Below are 22,721 nucleotides of genomic sequence, written 5' to 3'. Positions count from 1 at the left end.
TGAGTTTAGCCATGATTCCTCTTCTTTGTTTAGTCGAAGATATATTAGAGATAGATCTTCTATACCCCAGAAAGAACGGATTTGAGATGCTAGTTCTTTCTGTTCCTTCTTAAGTAGATCATGATCCACTAAGAGAGCTTCTAGTAACTTTGATTTTCTCTTTATCCAGTTAACTTTCTCTTGATATTTGAAAAGTATATTAAGTCTTAGAGAAACAGTAACACCAGAATATACAAGTAATAAAACAACCAATAAAAGAAACACACTGTTAATCATTCTTTACCCCCTCAATTGAAAATGAATTTCTGGTGAATTTTGGACACAACTACTCATGGGGTCAACTTATTAGCAGACAGTTTGGAAAAAGGATTTCAGTTATCAGAACGTGTGTGCAGTATGAAAGTATTTCATGGATCTATTCTACTCTACATGGAAAGAAACATAGATAACGATCTCATAAATGTAATATATTAGTGATGCTATCATCGAAGGAGAAAGATAGAGTACAAAATGACTTTTTATTTATTTATAAAAAACATATTTAGTATATACATTAAAAACAATAAAAGACCTTCAACGTAGATTTGAATAGCCTCTTACGACATCAAGATTAACATAAAACTTTTAAATTGTGATGCCAAAATATGAAAATGACTAAATTGAACGATATGTTATAATTTAAGTCACTAAATCATATTTCACAAATTTAAGGGACTGAATGATCGAGTCCTACAATTTTAAGGACTAAAATGTTCATATTTTATATTTTGGTAAACATCCATATGAGAATCTTGGAGACACCAAAATGCAATATATAAATACAACAAATTTGTTAGATGCACCAAAATTAGAGACTTCTTCTTCTTACTGGCATTAAGTTTTGGACGATAATTTAACTTTTTTATAGTGTTATTTTTTTTTTATGGCAGGGTTTGAACCCAGACCTTGCATGTATTATGCATTGTTTCTATCAACTGAGCAAAGCTCACGAGGACAACTTTTTTATAGTGTGATAATGTGAATCATATTTCTTCTTCTTTCATTCGAAATTTAACACTATATATCTTTTATCCGCATCAACAATTGATTTTTTAACGTGTAAAGTTATAACCATTGATTAAAAATAAATGACTAATACCTCAAATTCGTCCTTGAATTTTAAAAAATCGGCCAAACTCGTCCCTGGATTTAGCAAAATATCTATTTAGTCCCTGAATTTTACAGACGTCCATCAAAATGGTCCCTCCGTCCAAAAGCTCCGTTAGTGGTGATGACATGTCCTCTTGCATGTTGTGTTGTCATGTACACGTGTCAACAAGGCAGCCACGTGTACAAGGACTAATTTGATAGAAATGGTAAAAATTTGAGATTTAACTTTTCAGTGTAATTTTTCCTGTGTTCCAATTATACTCCGCTATTACATAATGATCGATTTGAGACTTACTGGCATAATTTGAGGACTAATTTGATGGATTTTGTTATAATTTAAGGGCTGATATGATTGATTTTATTTGCAGAGAATGATTACAAGGAGATGGCATGAGAGGACCTATGATTGACATGCATAAACAAACATCACTGAGGGGTCCTGCTCCTAGAGTTATTAGAGTTTCAAACCCAAATTACGAGTCATCTGCTTCTACTTAACCCCAATACATGGAGTTTATCTCAACTCCAGGATTTCCAAAACATTGATGCTTGTTTAAATTATACTTTTTGGACTTGTTTAGTTTATGCTTTTTTGGATATGTAATCACTTAAGAACATCAAATGATTTGATGACTTGGTGGCTATGTAATGTTATTTTTTTGGCTATGTAATGACTTATGAACATCAAATATATGACTTATGATGGTATGCACATGTCTGTCTTTTTATAATCAAAGTGTCTGTCTTTCACTTTTTACTTTGTTCAGCAAATGTATGCACCAAGGATCACAGTGATATATGTTGTGAAAAACCAAGGACCTATTTGATGGTATTTTCACTAATTTGAGGATCGATATGATGGATATGCATATAATTCAAGGACCAATTTGATTGAATTTTTTTGACAGAAAGGTTTGATTCATTCATTGACAACCTCTTTTCATTACAACATTACATGGACTTGGCACAATACAATAGCATTTTAAACAACTCAATCAAACAAAATACTCATATCAATATCTTAATCAACCTAAGCTCACTTCTTACACAATCAACTTTATCCATCAACCTTGCCCTCCAAACCTCTTCTCTGCCCCTATCCTTTGGCTTCTCCATCAATTTTCACCATCATCATATACAATCAAAAGACAAAATTAGTACTATTTAAACAAACCATTCACACATCACATAATCATTGTTAAACAAACATTTGGCAGAGGGCAGACATAGAAAGGCCTTCCTGGGTTATTGACAGTGTTGGCTTTTCTTACAACACAAATTCTAGGACACCAACATTGAAGCTCTCACACCTCACATTGTAGATAGAGCTTAAAGATGAAGACCGACTATTGTAGTTATTTTTGCCCATACGCCCACCACCCATCATTTCTATACACCGAATCTTCAACAATGACCACTGATTTTTGAATTTCGAATTGAATCAAAAAAATTAGGGTTTTAAGTCTTTTGAATTGGGGAAGAACATTGACATCAATTCATGGAAGAAATTTTAGGAATTTTGAACTCTAGGTAACAAATTATAACATTAGGGTTCTAAATTTATATATTTGGGGAAGAAAGAGTCGTTAATGAGGAAGAGGAGAAAGAGTCGTTAATGAGAAAGAGCCGTTGGCAATTTTATGAAAATTCATCAATTTGGTCCTTGGCAACGTTGGCAATTTTCTGAAAATCCATCAATTTGGTCCTTGGCAACGTTGGTAATTTCTGAAAATCTATCAATTTGGTCCTTGTTTGCGTGGCATCTGACGTGGTAACCCTTGTAAGAGGTTAACGTTACATGTCACCTCCGTTAACAGACCAACTTAATGGAGGGACTGATTTGATTGACATTTTGCAAAATTCAGGGACGAATTTGACCGATTTTTTAAAATTCAAGGACGAATTTGAGGTATTAGTAAAAAATAAATATTAAGTAGTGCAAAGTATAAGATTAAATAATTATAGGAGTTTTTTTTTTTTTTGACAAATAATATTTATAGGAGTTGTATCTTACAAAGTAGATTTTTTTTTTAAAAAAAATTGTCAAACTAAAAAAAAGATTTTTTAATAATTTTTTTTTGTAAAAATAAAAAGGACTCCAAAATACCTCGCTTTTGAAATTAAACATCAAAATAAATTTTTTTCCTGCTTCGGAAAAGGTACATCCTCTAACCTCCCAACATGATTATTTATTTTTTGTTTATTTTTTAAAATTGAATGAAATGCCATAGTTATTACGCGGTTCTTAAAAAAAAAAATTATTACGGGGACGTGACCTCCAATCTAGGTTGAAGATCTTTTTGATTTGGCAAAATAATTGGAGTTTGTAATTTGGAGAGATATAAATGTAAAAAGTAGATTGTGGATCCTACGATTAAATAAGTCGCACAATCATTAATTATAGGTTTGACATTTTATTTTTTCAAGATTTCATGTGTTTTTATATCCTCAAATAAAAGAAATTGAGAAAGACATAAATGAAGAGGATTTTAATTCTCCAATCTACGCCTATTGTTTTCATTTTTCTTAACTTATGATGGAGGGTTGCATCATGGGACTGTGACCTCCCGCCTACACCATTTTTTTCTATAAAAAATTATTTTGATTAAAAAAACATTTTAAAAATATAATCATGTTGAGAGGTGTATATTGAGGATACACCTTTTGTTAGGTGTTTAATTTTAAAAACGGGCACCGTCTGAATATGTCACCTACCGTAGGAGTATGATATTTTTTTTATTTTTTTTTACAAAATGAATATGAACCATTAGATAAGGATTAACCAACATTTAGATCAAAATGTTTGCTATACACCTCCAACACCCAATTACTTTCTTTTATTTTAAATTACTCTTCTCTTTCCTCTCTCACACATGGAAATTGAGATCCCTTCAATCAGATCTTTTATTTAGATCAGATCCATCTTCCTAAGTATGTTTCACTTAGTTTTATCAATTTATTATTGTTGTTATTATTATGTTTCACTCTTCTCTTTGTGTTCTTTGTTTTCAATCTGGTTTAAAACTCAAACGCACACTGTCAAAAAAACTAAGAAACACGTAATTCACAACCCCAAGAGAGATTCAACAAGACCCCAAAATCAAAAAATTATATATGGTATCGTCAAAATGTCGAAAATTGAAATTGAAGGTTTTTTCTTACTGTAAATTGAAATTGAAGATAGCATAATTTGGAATTTTTATAATCATAAATTTAAATTCAATGATTGAAAGGAATAGAAAGGAAACATAGTGGAAAAAACATTCGTAAATAACTGCAATGGCAAAGAGATGGTGGATATCTACAATGAAGAAAGATGGATGTATGAAGAAGAGGAAAGAGAATAGGAAAAGTGACAGTAAAATAAAAAGTATTGGGAGTTATTGGTGTATAATAAGAATCATATAACTTTACAATCTAATGGTTAAAATTTGTTTCATTATTTATACAAAAAAAAAAAAAAAAATGTTTTGTTCGCTCACTCACGGTAGGAGACCTATCAAGGTCTCCCACCCTAGACTGAGCCCTAATATCCACCTTATTTAAACTTTTATAAGTTAAAAAATGAGTATCGCTAACAATTGTCTCATATATATTGGTTAATGAATCCATAAATAAAAATTATATCTTAAAAATATAACTTATAATTTTTTATCAAATAATAATTACATCACATTTTTATAAATTTTTGTTTTGATTGCTTAATCAAACTGTGGACACTACTTAATCTTTTCCATAAAATAAAAAAAATATAGAGGTAGTTTACTTTCTAGATTGTCACGTATCCAAAGTCTTTCTTGAGAGATTAATTTATGTCATCAAATAATTAAGGTTCTGTTTGATAAAAATAGCGGATGACTGATAAGCTAGCTGATAGCTTATAACTTATAGTTGATAGCTGATAGCTTATAACTGATGAATTATAGCTGATGACTGATAGCTGATAAGCTACTTGAAGTGTTTGACAAAATTAACGGTTCAACTAGCTAATAAATGTAAAATTACATAAAAAGACATTTTTAATTCATAATAAAGTTTATATCAATTAATGTTTAAAGTATTTAAAATTTGTTAATTTAATTTTTTCATATTAATTTTTAATCACTAAATGTTAATTTATATTTATTTTCATTTGTCTAAAAAAATTATATATAAAGTGTAAAAAAGTTTAAACATAACAATAAATAAAATATAATTTGTACAAAAAAAAAAATAAAGGTAAACGTAACGTTCTCATTTTTTTTTTTTGCACGAAAATAATGTGTCATTTCGCTTTACTTCTATATACGTAAATATAGCATATAAAAGTTTGATAAAAAAATATAGCATTTAAAAGTGAGATTAAAAGTATTAAAAAAAGTGACATTAAATATTGAAATGTAAAAAAAAAAAAACGTAACAATTGTAACGAAAAAAACTTAATCATAACAGTAAAAGTTATTCTTTTCTATTGAGAAAAAAAAAGATCTTTCATTCATAAAAAAATAGCATTCATATTTAAAACATATGCATTTTACTTTATAATACAATAAATGATTAAGGGTTAAAAATGGAATTTAGTTAGACTAATAAGGGTAAAATTGGAATTAAAAGTGAAAAGCTATAAGTTATAAGCTCAAACGCTACTTGAAATAGCGTCTGAAAAATAACTTATAAGTTCGTTGTAAAAAGTCGTTATCAAACAGAGTTTTTTTTTGTCAAACGAGCTTATAAGCTATCCGCTATAAGCTCGATTCTTGGCCTTACCAAACAGACTCTAAATATAGGGATTTGCTAGAAGCCACCTATGAAGGATGTGTCTTTTAACAATCCACGCCTCAAAGTATGATTTTCACTTTTTACTTATAACTTTACTAAAAGATACCTTCGTAAAATTAGTTTATGTCTTTTAAAAAATACTCATAGAATAACTTATTAAAAGACACGTGATAAAATGTATCTTCCAGCGAAACCCTTAAATATAAATACTCCTAAATAGAGGTGAGGTCATGCATGCATCAGGAGGTGAGGTCATTATTTATGTTTCTTTGACTTTATCAACTCCTAAAATAGAGACCTTTTCATTTTGTTAAGATTGGACGGAGGCATGTACCTTTCGAGTGGCCACCCCACCACACTATTATAATATTTGTATATTGTATTATGTATAAAAAGTATAGTTATGTTTATTTAAAATAAAATGTATAATCATGTTTTTTTTTGACAAAAAAATGTATCATCATGTTAACAAGTGTTTTAAAAATATAATATATAAAAGCACTTTCCAATATATAAAAGAGAAAAATTAACTTAAAAATATAAGGGGGTGTTTGTTTCACCTCTGTAAATTAGATTCCTAGGAATCTAAGATGAGAATTATTTATTCCTATGTTTGGTATACATGCATACAAAAATATTTCAAGGAATAAAACATTCTCAGTAATTTTTTTTCAACCATGTTACTCTCTTTTTATTCCCAGCATAAATGGATGGGAATGATGTATTCCCGGCAGTTGATACAAGTTGTTTCTCAAAAGTTCACATATACCCTTTAAATAACGGCAATGCAGACCCATCACTGCACATCTCTACACAATTAATTTGCCACATTTTCTATTTCTAGCGGTTAAACACTTTTTTTTTTTAACAAGTTAATCAATTTTCGTCATTTACTTTTGAATGTAGGTGGTGCATTTATTTATTTAGTGAAGGTATTGGAACAATAAAACTCAATTTATTTTGATTGCATTAATAGAAGTAAGACATGGATAAATTGATGTATATGATAAACTAAAATTGTCTAACAAATTATTCTCTAGTCACATTTATAAAAAACTTTTTTTTTTCTTTTTAAATTCATTAAATAATTAATGTATCTATGATATAAATATAATTCATATATACATAAATTATTTACCAAATTTAAAAAGAAAAAAATTACGTATAAATGTGACCGGATAGAGTAGTTTATATTGTCGCTACAATGACCAACAATAATTTAGAAAAATGAACACACATCTAATCTAGTCTAGTCTATTTTACACAGCAAGGGTATTTTAATAATTACATCATTTCCTTATAATCGAATTCCTGGGGTTTCAAATCAACAACCAAACACTTTTTCCAAACTTTCCTAAGAATAAAGTTTCCACTCTTATAATCCTGGGAAAGTTAATCCCGGAAATATTTTTTGATTCCATAAAACAAACGCCCCCTAAGTTTTTTTTAGAGGACTTATATTAACTTAAAAATATAAGTTAAATACATGTTAAAGTCAAAATTACGGCACTTTTATTGTATAAAAGTTATTTGTTAATAATGATTGTAGGAAAATAATTCAAAGTCATAATATTATATTTTGATCAGATAGATTATTTATTTAATAAACCTAAAAATAATATTTTTACTTTATACTCCAAGACATATTTTTAACCCTTATTTTTGGTGTCCACACAAACTTATCTATATTTGTGAGTAGCAAAAGTTTCGTAGTTTACTTTCCATGCAAAGTAGCGTTGACTCATATTGCACGCACATGATTGTTACTTGCGCTGTCATGACATTGTTGGTACTTGGTAGACAGGTTGTAAATAGTTTGTTGAGTTTTGAGTCATTTTACTCTCTCTGTAATAAATAAAGAAATGATATTTATATAATTATTTTGTGATAATTTTTGTATAATTTTTTTGTACATATTCATATGATTTTTTTTTCACTCTTTTACTTTTTTTGCTCTCAATTATTTCTTACCAATAAAAAGAGAGAAAAACAAAATTGTAATCAAATGGATATACGAACATCACTGCTCTCATTAATATAATAAAAAAATTGTACAAAAAAAATATAAGTAAAATTTGTTGGTTGCCCGGTAGATAATAAATGTGGATAGCTAATTTTATAAGGGACAATTTAGTTACTAGAGTTAGGGGAATGCTCAACCAATGACTTAAGGGCATTTATTAAGCATAAAAAATAAGGGAAATGTTAACTTGTGTTTTTGAGGCATAAGTTAAAAAGTCAAATGTATAATTTTTTTTTGAAAGTTGTGCATTCAATGTCTTACAAGTTTCAAAAGTTATATTTTCAAAGTAAAAATTATTTTAAATTTGCATTTTAAGCTCCTTAATGTATGCCCAAGTTAACATGACCCAAAAAACAAGTAAGTCTTTAAGAAGGTCATGCTAATTTGTACTCTAATGACACATATTAAAGAATAAAAAAAAAAGAATTTTGCATAAAAAAACATAATATTTTAATTTTTTAAAACTCGACTGCACGACTTTTAATACGTATATTTTAAATAATAAATTTATTAACATATGCCCGAGAAAGCACAAGTTACATTTGTCTATAAAACCCAACTCGATTTTCTTTTTTGTTGGGTACGTTTACTTTGTAGATTGTCCTATATCAGTCATTCTTTATTAGAAATTAATATGTACTTGAATATAGATAAACACATCCATTGGTGAAATTATTTAAGTTTCTTTTAATGTTACCAACTCCTAATATAGTGACCCTTTAAATAGGATTGGACGGACGCAGGACCCTTCTCTATGGGACCAGCTCTACCACAGTTTTATAAAATTTACTTGGCTTAAATGCAATTTTATCCCTCCTATTTTGATTGAATCTGAATTTTACCCTCTTATTTTAAAACTCGGAATTTTACCCTTTCTATTTTTATTGATTCTGGATTTTGTCTTCCCTATTTTAAAACTCAGAATTTTACCCCCCCTATTTTATGTTTTTCAGGATTTTGCCCCCTCCCCCTGTTTTATCCACACAATTAATTATTTGTATTAAATGTTTTTTAATGAAAAAATAAAAATAAAACCAAAAAAATACTAAAAAAAAATGAATAAAAAATACTAGAAAAAAATGCATAAAACTAGTATGATCTCTAAAAATAAAATAAAAAACTAGTATGAAAATAGCAAATATTTAGAGGTGCAAACTAGTTTTTTCATGTATTCTTAATTGAATTTTTTCTTGTAATTTCATTGTTTTTCTATTTTTTAGTTTTTTTTTTTGTGTTTTCTTGTTTTCCTTATATTTTTTTTTCCAAATTAATATTTTCTAATCGTTTCTTTATTTTTTTAGTATTTTTTGGTTCTTTATTTTAAAATAGGGGATAAAATTCTGAAAAACGTAAAAAAAAGGGGGTAAAATTCCGAGTTTTAAAATAAGGGGGGCAAAATCCCGATTCAATTAAAATAGAGGGAGTAAAATTCCGAGTTTTAAAATAGGGGGGTAAAATTCAGATTCAATCAAAATAGGAGGGTAAAATTGCATTTAAGCCAATTTACTTTTATGTACAGATCACTGGCTGACTTTGATTTAAACAAATTATGTGCTGCAACTTGAGGTGTGTGAGAGCACTAGGCTACTTTAATAGGGATAAATGCATAATAGATGCATGGGTTGGTGTTTGAACCCTAGACATCTATCTCTACATTTAAAATTTATGAGCTTCAACCACTAAGTTACTTGATAAAAAAACAAAAAATCATTTCTTCTTTTTTTTTTAATTTTTTTAATTGTGTGTATCCATATATTTTTAATTTAGGGTTGTCTAATTAAGAGCTTCTTTTTAAATACCCATCTTACATGTCACCGTGAGGTTAGTTTGATTTATAGGGACATTGCTAATATATGTAAGGGTTGGAGTTCGAATCTCAGACGCTCCATTTATTTTTAAAAAATAAATAAATTTCTATCCACTAGACTATTTGGCGAAAAAATCATCTCATATAATTTTTGTTTTTACAAATATAAATTTCATATATATATACACACACACATAGTATATATTTAAATTTGAATTTGGAAAACAAAACGCTCGCTTTTGAAATTAAACATTAAAATACTTTTTTTTTTCTCTTACAAAATGCGTGTTCCCAAGAAGCAAACTCCCAACATGACTACCGTTTTGTCCCCGTGAACTTAGCTCAGTTTGTAAGGACAATGCATAATATATGCAATGTCTGGGGTTCGAATCTTGGCCACCACAACAAAAAAATGGCTATCTATTTTGTTGAGTTGTTATTTGAACATCCATTTATATGACAACTTTTGGGACAACCAAAATTTTATATAGAAAATGATACATTAGCACAAAAATCAAAACAATGGAGAGAAAGTAAAAGAATAATGTGAGTATGACAGATAAAGTTATCACAAAAATTATATATAAAAAAAAATTGTTTAAATATCATTTTTTTTTTCTTATAACTTGTGATGCAATGTCTCATTTTAGGGATCTGACATCCAACCTACCCCTTTTCTTTTTAAAAAACTTGTGATGTTTTTTTTTGTTACAAAAATTCAGATGGAGGTTTGTGAGATCGCTAGGGTTTTGTAATTAACGAAAAGACGATCATTGTGTCTTTCCGTTTTTATCGATCAATATAATATATGTTTAATTGCATTTTTGGACCCCTATCTTTTCAAAAGTTGTGGTTATGGACCCCTAACTAATTTAAATACAAAACAGCCCCCTATGTTTTAATTCTTTGGCAGTTTTGGACCCCCAGTCAATTGTTGACTCGGTCAACGCTGACGTGGCACCCTAAGTGAGGTGCCACGTGTCAATTTTTTTTTTTTTTTTTTGCCTTGGGGGTCCAAAACTGCCAAAGAATCAAAACATAGGAGGCTGTTTTGTATTTAAATTAGTTAGGGGTCCATAACCGCAACTTTTGAAAAGATAGGGATCCAAAAGTGCAATTAAGCCTATAATATAAGCATAATGATATTGTAGTTCATTCATCCCACAATAAGTTAATCATTTCTTATATACTAAGAAAAATGCATAAGATAGATGGTTTTACACACATTTTTCAAGTATTTGTGAATTAATCATTTTTATCATTTCACACTTTTTTTTAAGGATATCATTTCACACTTATAAGTTTAACATAGTGTACTTTGTCCAAAAAATAATAATTTTAACACATGGTTTATTTTATTTATTTATGTTGTGAATTCGGGTAACTCAAAATCTCACATCAATGAAATTTAAATTTATGGGATAAGTATCAATGGCAGCCAATAACCAAAATAACTACAAGTAACAACAATCTAGATCTGATCTAGAAACCAAGTGTAAAGCAAAATCACTATCAAACTAAAGCATAAACAAGATAAAGAGAGTAGAAAACAAAGAACAACTCCAAGAAATATTTATCTAGTTCGGACCAACAATAACCTACTCTGAGGAAGAGATTGATCTCTCCAATCCACTATAAATGAGTTCTTTACAAAGAGATACAAAAGAGTTACAAGAAGTTAGCTTCAACAAGCTCTCCAAGAACAAACCTAATCCTAATTTCTACCATTTCCCTAATCTCTACTCATGAACAAGACACTCAATAATTTTCACTCTCCCAAAGTGTTTCCCAATGTTTCTCAACTCTAGAATCTAACCTCGAAAGAGAACCAACCTTCCGTCTTTGATTACATAATGATCTTCTCTTTTGGTTTTCCATTACTCACCCTAGTTGCTCACAAATGACTCTTCATTCATGTGTTTTCCAACCCCATGAATCTCTTCCCAAAAGACACAAAATCTCTCCAAGAGCCCAATCTTTTGGTTCTCCAAGATTCACATCTTGAAGTTTTGAACCTCACCTAAAGACCCCTCAACCTTTAGTATCTAAAAAATCTAAAAGTTTCCTCCTTTGGTTTCCATGAGATTCACCAAGCTTACTCAACAAATGAGCCAAATGATACTTATATACTGTTCAGATCCAGGCAAAATCTTGTCACGATTTAACTTCCAGAAACACACCCACACATTGCCTCAAAATCGTGTCACGGTGCCAAAATCGTATCACAATTTCAGACTTACAGCACACACTAATTTTGAGTCATTCCTCGACAATTTACCATTTAATATGATTCAAATCAAGACAATTTTTTTTTTTTTTTTTAAAGTTGTTTTCTTTAAAAAGAAAGATAAATTTCAAACTTATATAAAAGTTAATCAATTTATAGAAGAAAACACTTTTTATCCTTTAATTTGCATGCTCTTATGCAGCTCAAGTCAATCTTCAGAGGTAGTTGGAACTGCAATTTGAAGATAATATAGTACACAAATAATCTAGGATGTTGGTTCCAAGTAAGACTTCAACTTCTATACCCTTTTGCCTCTTCATACATTTTGTACAAAGTTTTCAGCAATGTATATAGATAAATCCAAACTGGAAGGTTTAATTAATCTTTACTTTTTTCAATTATGGTTGTTTGATTCCAGTTCTTAGCAGTTTAGCTCTCACACAGAGAAGAGGCATGATGCAGATTTTTTCAGAAAGTTTTCAAAACTTTGTGGATAATTGGAACCTTCGTTTAATGGTTGTGTTCAGCCTCAACATCCAATTCATTCTCATACTGTTTGGAACTAAGAGAAAGTTCTGGACATGCATCTGGCTCAGAATCATACTATGGTCTGCCTACTTGTTTGCAGATTGGTTAGCAACAACCTCACTTGGTGTTCTTTCAAATAAAGAAGGTGAAAACAAAGGTGATTCTGTTGAACCAAAACATGTCATTATTGCTTTGTGGGGTCCACTTCTTCTCCTTCACCTTGGTGGCCAAGATACTATTACTGCTTACTCAATGGAAGACAATGCACTTTGGAGTAGGCGTTTGGTTACTTATGTTGGACAGGTTGCGGTTGCAATTTTAATCTTTCTCCGATCATGGACAAATACTGGTCTTAACATTCTGGCAATACCAATATTCATTGCTAGTTTTATCAAAATTTGTGAGAGAATTTTGGTTTTGTGGCGTGCAAGTAGCCAACACTTCAAGGAGTCTTTGTTTCCTGATCCTGATCCAGGTCCTAATTATGCAAGATACATGGAAGGATACAATTCAGCTTCTCATGAAGGGTATGGAGTTGATGTAGAATGCCTAATTCAATCTCCATCAACTGCTGCTGCTGCTGCTGTTGATCATACTCATGCACCTTCACAAGGAAACATCATCCCATTGCCACAAACTGATCATGACACATATGGTCCTGCAGTAACCGTAAGAAATGCACGCAGATTCTTGAAGATTTCTAAGCTTCTGTTTGCAGATCTCATCTTGAATTTTCAAGATGTTTCAGAAAGCAGATCTTCTTTACTTCTTGGAAATGGAAAGGGAGGGTTTGAAATGATGGAAATTGAACTTGGTTTTATGTTTGATTTGTTCTACACAAAGGCTTCTATTGTTTATTCTTTCTTTGGTTGTTTTCTACGTTTTGTTACTCTATCTTGTAGTATTATTGTGTTTTGTGTTTTCTTTTTCATGGAGAAGAATCAATATCCAAGAGTTGATGTGTTGATCACAAATGTGTTGCTTCTTGGAGCTATCGTCCTTGAGATATTTTCAGTAATTTTGATGTTGTTTTCTGACTGGACAATGCTGTGGTTGACGACACTGCAAAGGAATAAGGTGACTAGTAAGGTCATTTCATTAATTCAATCTGTGAAATGTAACAAAAGATGGTCATGCAGTATTGGTCAATTCAACCTCATGAGCTTTTGCTTATTGAAAGCTAGAAAAAAAAGACACGGCAAACTTGGCAAGCTTTTAAGGCACAAATTTGGTTTGAATTGGGGGAAAACATTCAAAAAGAAAGCAGAAAAGTGTTGTGTTGTTCAAGTGATTACAGATGTTTGGCTATCCTATCAGAAGTACAAGCACACAATTACAAACACCGTCACAGTCGAAGGTAATAGAAATATAAAAGTTCGTTAGTAGGTAGTAATTAGTTTGTTTATTCTCTAACTAACTTTTATATTTCTATTAACAGGCGATCTAAAGGAAATAATCTTTGAACACTTTGTGAGTAAAATAAATGTGGCGATAAACAAGCGAAAAGATGAGTTTGCAAAACATATCACAAGAATTTGTGACGATAGGGGCAACAAAGCTTTGGAAGAATTAAAACAACAGATTAAGGATAAGGAGAAGGCAAAAAAAAAGATAGAGACAATACGGAGGAGTACCGTGGAGGTAGAATTTGATCAAAGCATTCTGTTATGGCATGTTGCAACAAATGTATGTGATAATTCTGTATAAGGTGAAGAAGTTTTGGAAAATGGGAGAAGTTATAGAGAAGCAAGCAAATGGTTATCAGAGTATATGTTATATCTTCTTGTAATGAGACCGTCAATGTTGCCTAACGGGATTGGTGAGATAAGCTTCCAAGACACACGCGCTGAGGTAACTGAATTTGTGAAGGATAGACATTCTATACAAGATGAGAAGCAAGTATCTGAAATGCTAGACAGAGTGTGCAAATATGTTGACAGAGTTAGTCCTTCAAAGGTGAAAGGTGATAGAAGCAAATATGTTCTATTTGATGCATTCAAGTTGGCTAAAAATGTAATGGAGATAAAGGATGATGAAGAATGGGAGACAAAAAAGATGTGGAAGTTTATAACTCAAGTTTGGGTTGAAATGCTAGCTTATGCTGCTTGCCATTGTCAGGTAATTCATCATGCTCAGCACCTAAGACATGGTGGGGAACTATTAACACATGTATGGCTTCTTATGGCACATTTTGGTATCACAGATCGACTTCAAATCTCAAAGGGGTTTGGTAGAGCAAAGTTGATAAGGAAGTGAATGTAGTTCAAGAAGTGTGTTCTTCTTTCTTGCATTTCAATAAATTTATCTTGTGGTTTAATCCTTAATTAGCCTTGTTTAACTATATGAGTTGCAGGTATTTGTGGAGGATGTGTTCTTGTTATTTAATCTATAAAATAAAATTATGAACTACTACTATGTTTTTGGTGTTCAAAATGAAAATATCTTCGCTTTTAATCTTTTTTTTTTAATCGGTAAATATTATTAAACGCTATCCCCGCAAGACGCAAGGTATGGACGAAAAAGATACAAATGGTGCCGCATATAGACGGTACACCATAACCACCTAAAAAAAAACCCCGAGGATAATCCCACCAAAACACATCACCACCTATTAGACTCTAAAAAAACAAGCACTGTAAATACAGTATCCACCACCGCCCATCGTCACTCCTCACCCACAAAGAACACCCTGAAAATTAACCTACGTCGCCTAAAGTTTATGTAAATGTAACATACAATCCCTCTATTTTTTCCACTCAGCATAACTTCCCTTTTTCTTCAATAAATACGTGTGAGATGTGTATGAGTCCGTGCCGAGAGAAGTATTCATATTTAATGTCCATGTCCATAGAGGGATGATAAAAGGTATGAGCATTGCTATAGCTCGCGAAGCATTTTATCTCGACGAGATCACGACACGTTTACAACATATAATTTTGCTCCTGCCACAATACAAAGGAGGGCATTCTTGTAATTAAAAAAAATACATTTAATGCAAATTAGTTGTCGTGAAAATTTTGCTAGTTTACCGTCGCGATAACTAGCATTACTCAAAAGGTATTCATGGGTATAGATAACATGATATTTGTGCATGTCATTTTTTTGAAAGATTTACTCAAAAAAATATTTGTCCATGTCATGTTACATGAATACGATACTAATACATGCTCCACATCCATGATAACTTTTTTTAGAATTTTTTTATTGTTTTTTAATTATCTAGAATTTCTCCAATCCATCCTCTTTTAAACACAGAAAAAGTATTTACTCATACAAATATTTTAATAATCCACTTGGTTAACAACAATTTTTGTTGAGTAATATAGTGATTAAAAATTCACCTTTTAAAATAAATAAGTATGGAATCTGTAGTTAGAACCTCAATCTTATATTTCACAATGTCTCTATGCTCACGAAGACAAAAACAAATTTTTTAACAAAAAACAAAGTAACTCACTTGACTTGGTGTGTGGTATTGGATTAAGACTTAGGAGTGTGCACCTCCTTTAGATTTTATGTTCGATTCCCTCTATGTGGACTAATTTAAACAAAATATGTTACATTCATTTCCTTCCTCTCTTACCACATTTTGTTCCGGGGTTTGAACCCCGGACCTTATATATTTTATACACTGTCCTTACCAATTGAGCTAAGCTAACGAGGATTTTCTCTTTTGCCACATAACAATAGTTTTCCCTCTATGTGGACTAATTTAAACAAAATATGTTACATTCATTTCCTTCCTCTTTTGCCACATAACAACAGTTCTAAATTCACCTATAAAAAAATTCCAAATTCAATTAACAAATTAAAACAGTTCTAATAACAATCAAATTAATAGAAGAGGCACTAATCACTATGTTTTTGTGTTTCCTTGTACTGTAATTCAAAAAAAAAATAGTCAATACTCAATACTATTTGATAATCTAAATTGTTTCATAACAAACGGATTTTCTATGAAGCCATTAAGCATTGCAATTTGAAGCTGACTATCTAGATTCAGTGCCTTGTCTCCAGTAGCTAAAATCTGTCTAGTGTCTAATCTCTAATCTTAATGAAACAACCATTAACTACCAATACCAAAACAGACACCACTGATACGATATTATTTAGTCTTGAAAAAAAAGAATGATACAATATTACTTAGCATTACATCAAGTTTTTAAACGGACAACGATTTAAAAAATGATAAAAGTTTATGTAAACTTAATGCGCAACAAATATGTGTTAACGTTCGGCAAAAGTGGGAGGAGAATAATTGCAGCAACGCATTGGCAGAGGCCTACTGATACGGGGCCGTTGAAATGCAATGTTGACACTAGTTTTCATCGATCAATGAACATAACTAAATATGGTCGCTCTATCCATGGATCTTGGTTCCGATGGTGATTTTATTACAGTTCTATTAGGTTAGATGTATCCGAAATTAGTTGTTCATTAAGGTGAGCGTTGGGATTATGGAATGCTATGAATTGGCTTCTTAGCTCGGGGGGTCACACAACGTGACATTTGAACATGATTGATGCAGTCAATTCTAGAGAAATATGTTTGATTGGTTTTGTCATTGTTTCGGTATGTCTGCCTTCAAGCTATATGATAGATCCAAGATGACCCATGTTATGAAGAAGAGAACGAAGTCTTCTACTTGTCATCTTATGTCCACTCCTGCGAAGTATGATTCATTGTTACGTTGTATAAAGAGATTAGATCAAGAAAGGAAGGTCCAACCTTTTAGGGATTTTGCCCAATCGCTTCCTCCAATAAAGTTTATTGTTCATGTGGGACCATCCCCTACAATGATCATCCTTCCTTCGACGGATCTTTCATTACCTCGTTCAGATGAAGATGAGGATGCAATAATGTCGGAAGACATACCTTTCAATGGATTCTTTTCATGATAAGCAGTAGGCACTTATTCTACTTTTTGGTTTTGTTGAATTGGACAGATAGTCGGTCTTGTGGCCCTCGTTTTCTTAATATTGATTGAATGGGTTCTCTCCAGTCATATGCATTTTATTTGGATTTTATGGAATTATGTTTTTTATGAAAAATAAGTGTTAACTCTTGACGTTATATTTTGAATAATGTTACGTGTTATATTTTGTTCTACTCTATTATATTATGTTTAGAAAAGGTGTACACAACTTTAGGCAGGGGCAGAGCCACCCCCAGCTAGCCTGGGCACTAGCCCAGGCTCAACTTCTACTTTCTTTGTAGCAAGCTCAGCCATTACTAGAACTTCTCGCTTTTCCTGCGGATTTTTCTGTAAATTCCACAGGAAACACATTTCCTGCCTGCGGATTTTGCCAAGGATTTAGGTTCCCAGGTGAGGTAATACCTTACGATTTTAGGATCCTCAGGAAAGGTATATCTGCAGGAAATGTGCAATTATCCGCATGTAGGAAATAACGTTTTGCGATAAATTTTTTGTCCAAACTCTATAAAATTTCTTGCTCTGCCACTGACTTTAGGTAACTGCAAAATCATATGCATCCCTAGTTCAAATTCTATAAACTCAAACATTATTTTAGGCATTTAGTTTATAGAATCTGAAACTTATCAATATATTGATTTAGAGACTCATTAACAACTTGTGATGTGTGTTTGATATAATTTTGATTATATAACATGAAAAGTAAAAGATTTAATTTCGTGATCTTAAACACATTGACAGTTTTTGTGGTGTACAATGCACATAGTATTCTATAATTTGGTGTGTTTGGTTCTTTTCACTCAAAACACAAAACAACGAACACTTATCTGGTAGAAATTAACACCAACTTAGCCTTAGTTTACTGCAACATAGGAAAACTCAATTTGTTTAGGGTCAATGTTGATGTTACAGTGTTTGACTTGAAGGATCAAGTGAGCTGAATTAATGATCTTCTCAACCACGATGACACAAGAAAGGTAGTCAATCAACTCATATGAATGCATTCAGCTCATCCAAACCAAACTCCAGAAGGACAACGCAAGAATAATGTTCTCTATATTTGATTGTTATAGTTTGAAGGCATCAATCAAGTTTGAAAAAATTTGTTCAGGTCATCCATGATCTTTTTTGTGTTTAATTATGTAAGAAGTATGGAGGGTGGGATAAGAAAATGCCATACTTTATTATGACCATTTGAATGGGCCAGTTACTAAACCCAACTCTTAGACCCAACACCCACTTGCCAGCAAGCAAACAACAGGAGAAAAATCTGACGCAGTTGGTAAGCGGTACTATATATCCATTTCATTTCAACTCATTCCCCAAAAAAATAACAAAAAAACAATCCTCCCATTTTCACAACCAACTCCGCTCCGTCATAAACAATGAAAGCTGCTGTTAAGGGAAAATACGACAATGACAAAAACGCGGCCGCCGCAGCCTCCGTCGCCTTCAACGCCGGTGACGTCAAACTCCGAGCATCAATAACCGACGCTACTTTCATCAACGGCCCAAGCTTAACCGGTCTAGTCCTCGCCGTAGAAAAACCCGGTTCCTTCAGTATCGACTACAACGTTCCCAAAAAGGTAAACAAAAAAAACAAAAAAAAAACGTTCAATCCATTTTCTAAACCAAACCGGTTCGGTTTATTTATTTATTTTTTGTTTAATTTTTGTGCAGGATTTTAGGTTTCAATTTATGAACACTGTTAGGGTTGCTGATAAACCGTTGAATTTAACCTACATACACAGCAAAGGGGATAACAGAACAATTTTGGACGGAACATTTGTGTGGGACCCGTCAAACAAGGTTTCAGCCAATTATGGTGTTGAATCTGGGAATTGTAGGTTGAAGTATAGCTATGTTCATAAGGGTTTGACTACAATTGAACCTAGTTATGATGTTGCCAAGAATGCGTGGGATTTTGCTGTTTCGAGGAAAGTTTATGGCGATGATTCCTTGAAGGCGACGTATCAGACCACGAGTAAGAAGCTAGGGTTTGAGTGGTCGAGGAATTCGAAACAACGGGGTTGTTTTAAGGTTAGTAGTTGATTTGTTAATTGTGTTTTTTTTGTTGTTGTGTGTATTTTGATTATAGTTTTGAATTGTGGTACTCAAGTTAAAAGAGCTTTGATGTTGCAGCCGCTGTAGTGTTTGATTTTAGTGTATTCGATTGGTTTTTAAAATTGTTGCATGTGGTTACAATTCTCAATTCTGGTTGTTGGAGGAAATTAACGAAATTATTTGGCTAATGCAATTCTAGAATTGTAATGTGATTGCATTTCTCGCTTAGAACATTGGATATCTATGGTGTTGTGTGTAGCTGCTTTGAATTGATTTCTGGCGAAGAAACTCTCAAAGTTGTCTTTTTCTGTGTTTTGATTTCCTCCCCCATAAGCTTAAATTTTTGTGACATTTATGCATTTAACCAATAATACATTGGTATAATATAAGAGAGTTGATAGATTGATGTTAACGGTCTTGAGACTCTCACTGTGTACTTTTTTTTTTTCTTCCCGACTTACTCTAAATTAGTTTCTTATTAAGTAACAAATGATAATAATATGCTTTGAAGGTTGATGGCTATGTTTGAGATAGGGGGAGATGTGTGAGTTTTCTAAAGGGATTCCTTCATTCATTAATGATTCTTCATCTTGGAAGCTTCAATTGCACGCACTAACAATGATTATGAGTTGATTGAAAATTTACCGTCTTCATACATACTTATGAATAGAGAATCCTCAGAGTGAGGATGTTTTACTTTATCTTTGGAGGGGAATTTTGTTTGCCAAAATAAAGTCAGTAGATTTTAATTATGTTTTTTTATTTTATGAAATTGGTTGGGTTTTGAGGAGGTACAAATTGCTACCTGAAGATGGGATTGCAGGAAGATTTAAAATCAGTTTCCAACTTCTTTGGTGGTATGAATTATTGAATTAAAGAATAGAAGACAGTTTTATTCCTAAATAAATGGATTGAGTTTGTTAAGGGTTGAAAATAGGAGCACATATCTATCTTCTAATTCTCTTTGAACTCACTGTGAAGTAGCCAATACTTTAGTGGAAGTCTTGAGTATTTTTTATTTATTCGTCACACAGAACTTCTAACTGTTAGCTATGTTTCTTGCAGGTTGTGGCGTCCGTTAACTTGGCCGAGGAAAAGAAAATTCCCAAACTTAGTGCTGAGACCACATGGAATTTTGAGATGTAGTTTTCATAAGGTTTGCTATCTAGTTTGGGATGGCTTTTGTGGTCACCATGAGGCAGGCATATTTTGCCATTTCATTATTTGTATACTTGAAAGTGATTTGATCATGTAATGAACTACTCTGTGGCGTTGATCGTCCACATTAAACTTTTCATTTGATTTTTGAACTATTCTGATATTCCGCCCATATTGCAGAATCCTACAATTGATTGCCTATAAATTGGGCACTTTACTCTCATAAAGTTATTCTGTATTACCTTTCTTTTCTCTAAAACATGCTAGGTTTTGTCCCAGGTCAATCAATACTTGCAAGTTGCAACGTGAACTTTTTTTAAATGTAGTGTATATGTGACATGTTTATGTGTTTTTGTTGAATCGGGACATGTTTATGATTATTATTATTGAGCAAAGAGTCATTTTGATCTTGAATATTTGAGACGCTATTACTATATTTTCTAAATGTAGTACATCATTAGTGTCTCTTTTGTTAATAATCCAATGGATTATAGATCAACAAAAAACACGCATGAAGACTAAAATGACTGCTTAAGCATATGTTCAATGACTAAAATGATTAACAAAAGAGAAATTTGTAAATGAATTTGTAATTTTGATATACTTGTGTAGTGACATTGCTTATACATTCAGATACAAATATTCCTGTTTACCCCGCATATTATTAATTATTGATTTAGTTGTCCCTGTGACGCCATGAAACATTCTCAAACCTTTTTTTCCTCGAAATATTGCAAATAGTGGTGTGCAAGGAATAAATCCAACAATAAACGTGTTATGATTAAATAAATCCAAAAAGAAATATTTGTTACTTGATGGTAATCAACAACAACAAAAATAATATTTTGATTTTGATGCTAAACAACTGAAATTCAAAATTTTATACTTTATGATTAATGATTAGTTTTATTGTCCCGACAATGGCATGAACCAACCTTAAACCATTTCCACTTCAAAAATAATAATAAACTACCAAGAGTATTATTTTTATGTCTGATGTTCATTAGATTAAATAACATAAAGACTAAATTATCTTTTTGGTCTTCTAACTATTTAATTGGTATCAGATTGGTCCTCTAACTAAAAATTGATTTATTTCGATCCTCTAAATTTCTCACCGTTACTACATTTAGTCCTTTATGTTAGTTTTATTCAAATAAACGTTAGGGTTTGTGTTATGAGGGTCCTCTAATTTTATTTATTAGTATCATTTTGGTCATATGCCTTGTTAAGGTATTATGATTAAATAGTGACTAATATTATTGGTAATTGTTATGGTTCATATGTATGTGTGAAACAGGAGGTCAGGCACCCACATAACACAAACTCTAACGTTTATTTGAACAAAACTAACAGAAATGACTAAATGGAGTAACGGTGAGAAACTTAGAGGACCGAAATAAATCAATTTTTAATTAGAAGATCAATCTGATATCAATTAAATAGTTAGAGAACCAAAAAAGTAATTAAGTCTAACATAAATAGATCAAGAGATAGGATGTGAAGGATATATACTATTATCTTATGAATTTGATAGATCTGAAACTACAATCTAGTCATACAGATGCACGACATTAATGGGCCGCGCACCCTAACCTTCGCCACCGATGTAATAGGACGGAGTATAAAATAATGAAACATATATAAATATATATATATATATATATATATATATATATATATATATATATATAATAAACATTAAAAAGTAGAGTTGTGTTATATGTACAACTAAAATTGAACAACTAATGCAACACCCTTTAATAATGTGAGAAGCACGCAAATTAAAATCATTAAAAATATATTAAAAAATTATAAAGAGTTATTGGTTGTATCAAAATGATGTTCATATATCATTACTTTAAAAAGTAATAATGGGCCATGAAGATATTTTAGGAAGTTATCTTTACCACTAAAAGTAAGTAATTATATTATAATCATTTACAATAATACAAAAAAAAAGTAAAAATCACGAGTCCGTGAATATGATTGATGGCTATTGGTATAGATTATTCAAATTAAACAATTAGAAATTCTTACCAAGAAAAGAAATAGTATTAAAAAAAAAAAAAAA

The 22,721-nt window shown here is 31.3% G+C and overlaps 3 protein-coding genes across 3 annotated transcripts; all 3 read left to right on the top strand.

Moving 5' to 3' along the window:
• The first annotated feature begins 12,115 nt into the window (after nucleotides 1–12,115).
• On the top strand, nucleotides 12,116–14,224 carry LOC112416096 (uncharacterized). The gene is made up of 3 exons (XM_024773933.2): nucleotides 12,116–12,247; nucleotides 12,383–13,849; nucleotides 13,931–14,224. Exons 1-3 carry the CDS (start codon nucleotides 12,235–12,237, stop codon nucleotides 14,197–14,199), a joined length of 1,749 nt encoding a protein of 582 aa, XP_024629701.1. The 5' UTR covers nucleotides 12,116–12,234; the 3' UTR covers nucleotides 14,200–14,224.
• Nucleotides 14,201–14,904, top strand: LOC25482116 (uncharacterized). The gene has a single exon (XM_024773934.2). The coding sequence runs from the start codon at nucleotides 14,263–14,265 to the stop codon at nucleotides 14,746–14,748; it is 486 nt and encodes a 161-aa protein (XP_024629702.2). The 5' UTR covers nucleotides 14,201–14,262; the 3' UTR covers nucleotides 14,749–14,904.
• Nucleotides 14,905–18,731: 3,827 nt separating this feature from the next.
• On the top strand, nucleotides 18,732–20,831 carry LOC25482115 (outer envelope pore protein 24, chloroplastic). Its single transcript, XM_013610616.3, has 3 exons — nucleotides 18,732–19,011; nucleotides 19,106–19,465; nucleotides 20,555–20,831. The coding sequence occupies exons 1-3, from the start codon at nucleotides 18,811–18,813 to the stop codon at nucleotides 20,633–20,635; spliced, it is 642 nt and encodes a 213-aa protein (XP_013466070.1). The 5' UTR covers nucleotides 18,732–18,810; the 3' UTR covers nucleotides 20,636–20,831.
• Nucleotides 20,832–22,721: the final 1,890 nt, after the last annotated feature.

Source organism: Medicago truncatula, chromosome 1 (assembly GCF_003473485.1).
Source record: "Medicago truncatula cultivar Jemalong A17 chromosome 1, MtrunA17r5.0-ANR, whole genome shotgun sequence".
Lineage (NCBI taxonomy): Eukaryota > Viridiplantae > Streptophyta > Magnoliopsida > Fabales > Fabaceae > Medicago > Medicago truncatula.
This window is presented reverse-complemented; position numbering and strand designations above follow the sequence as displayed.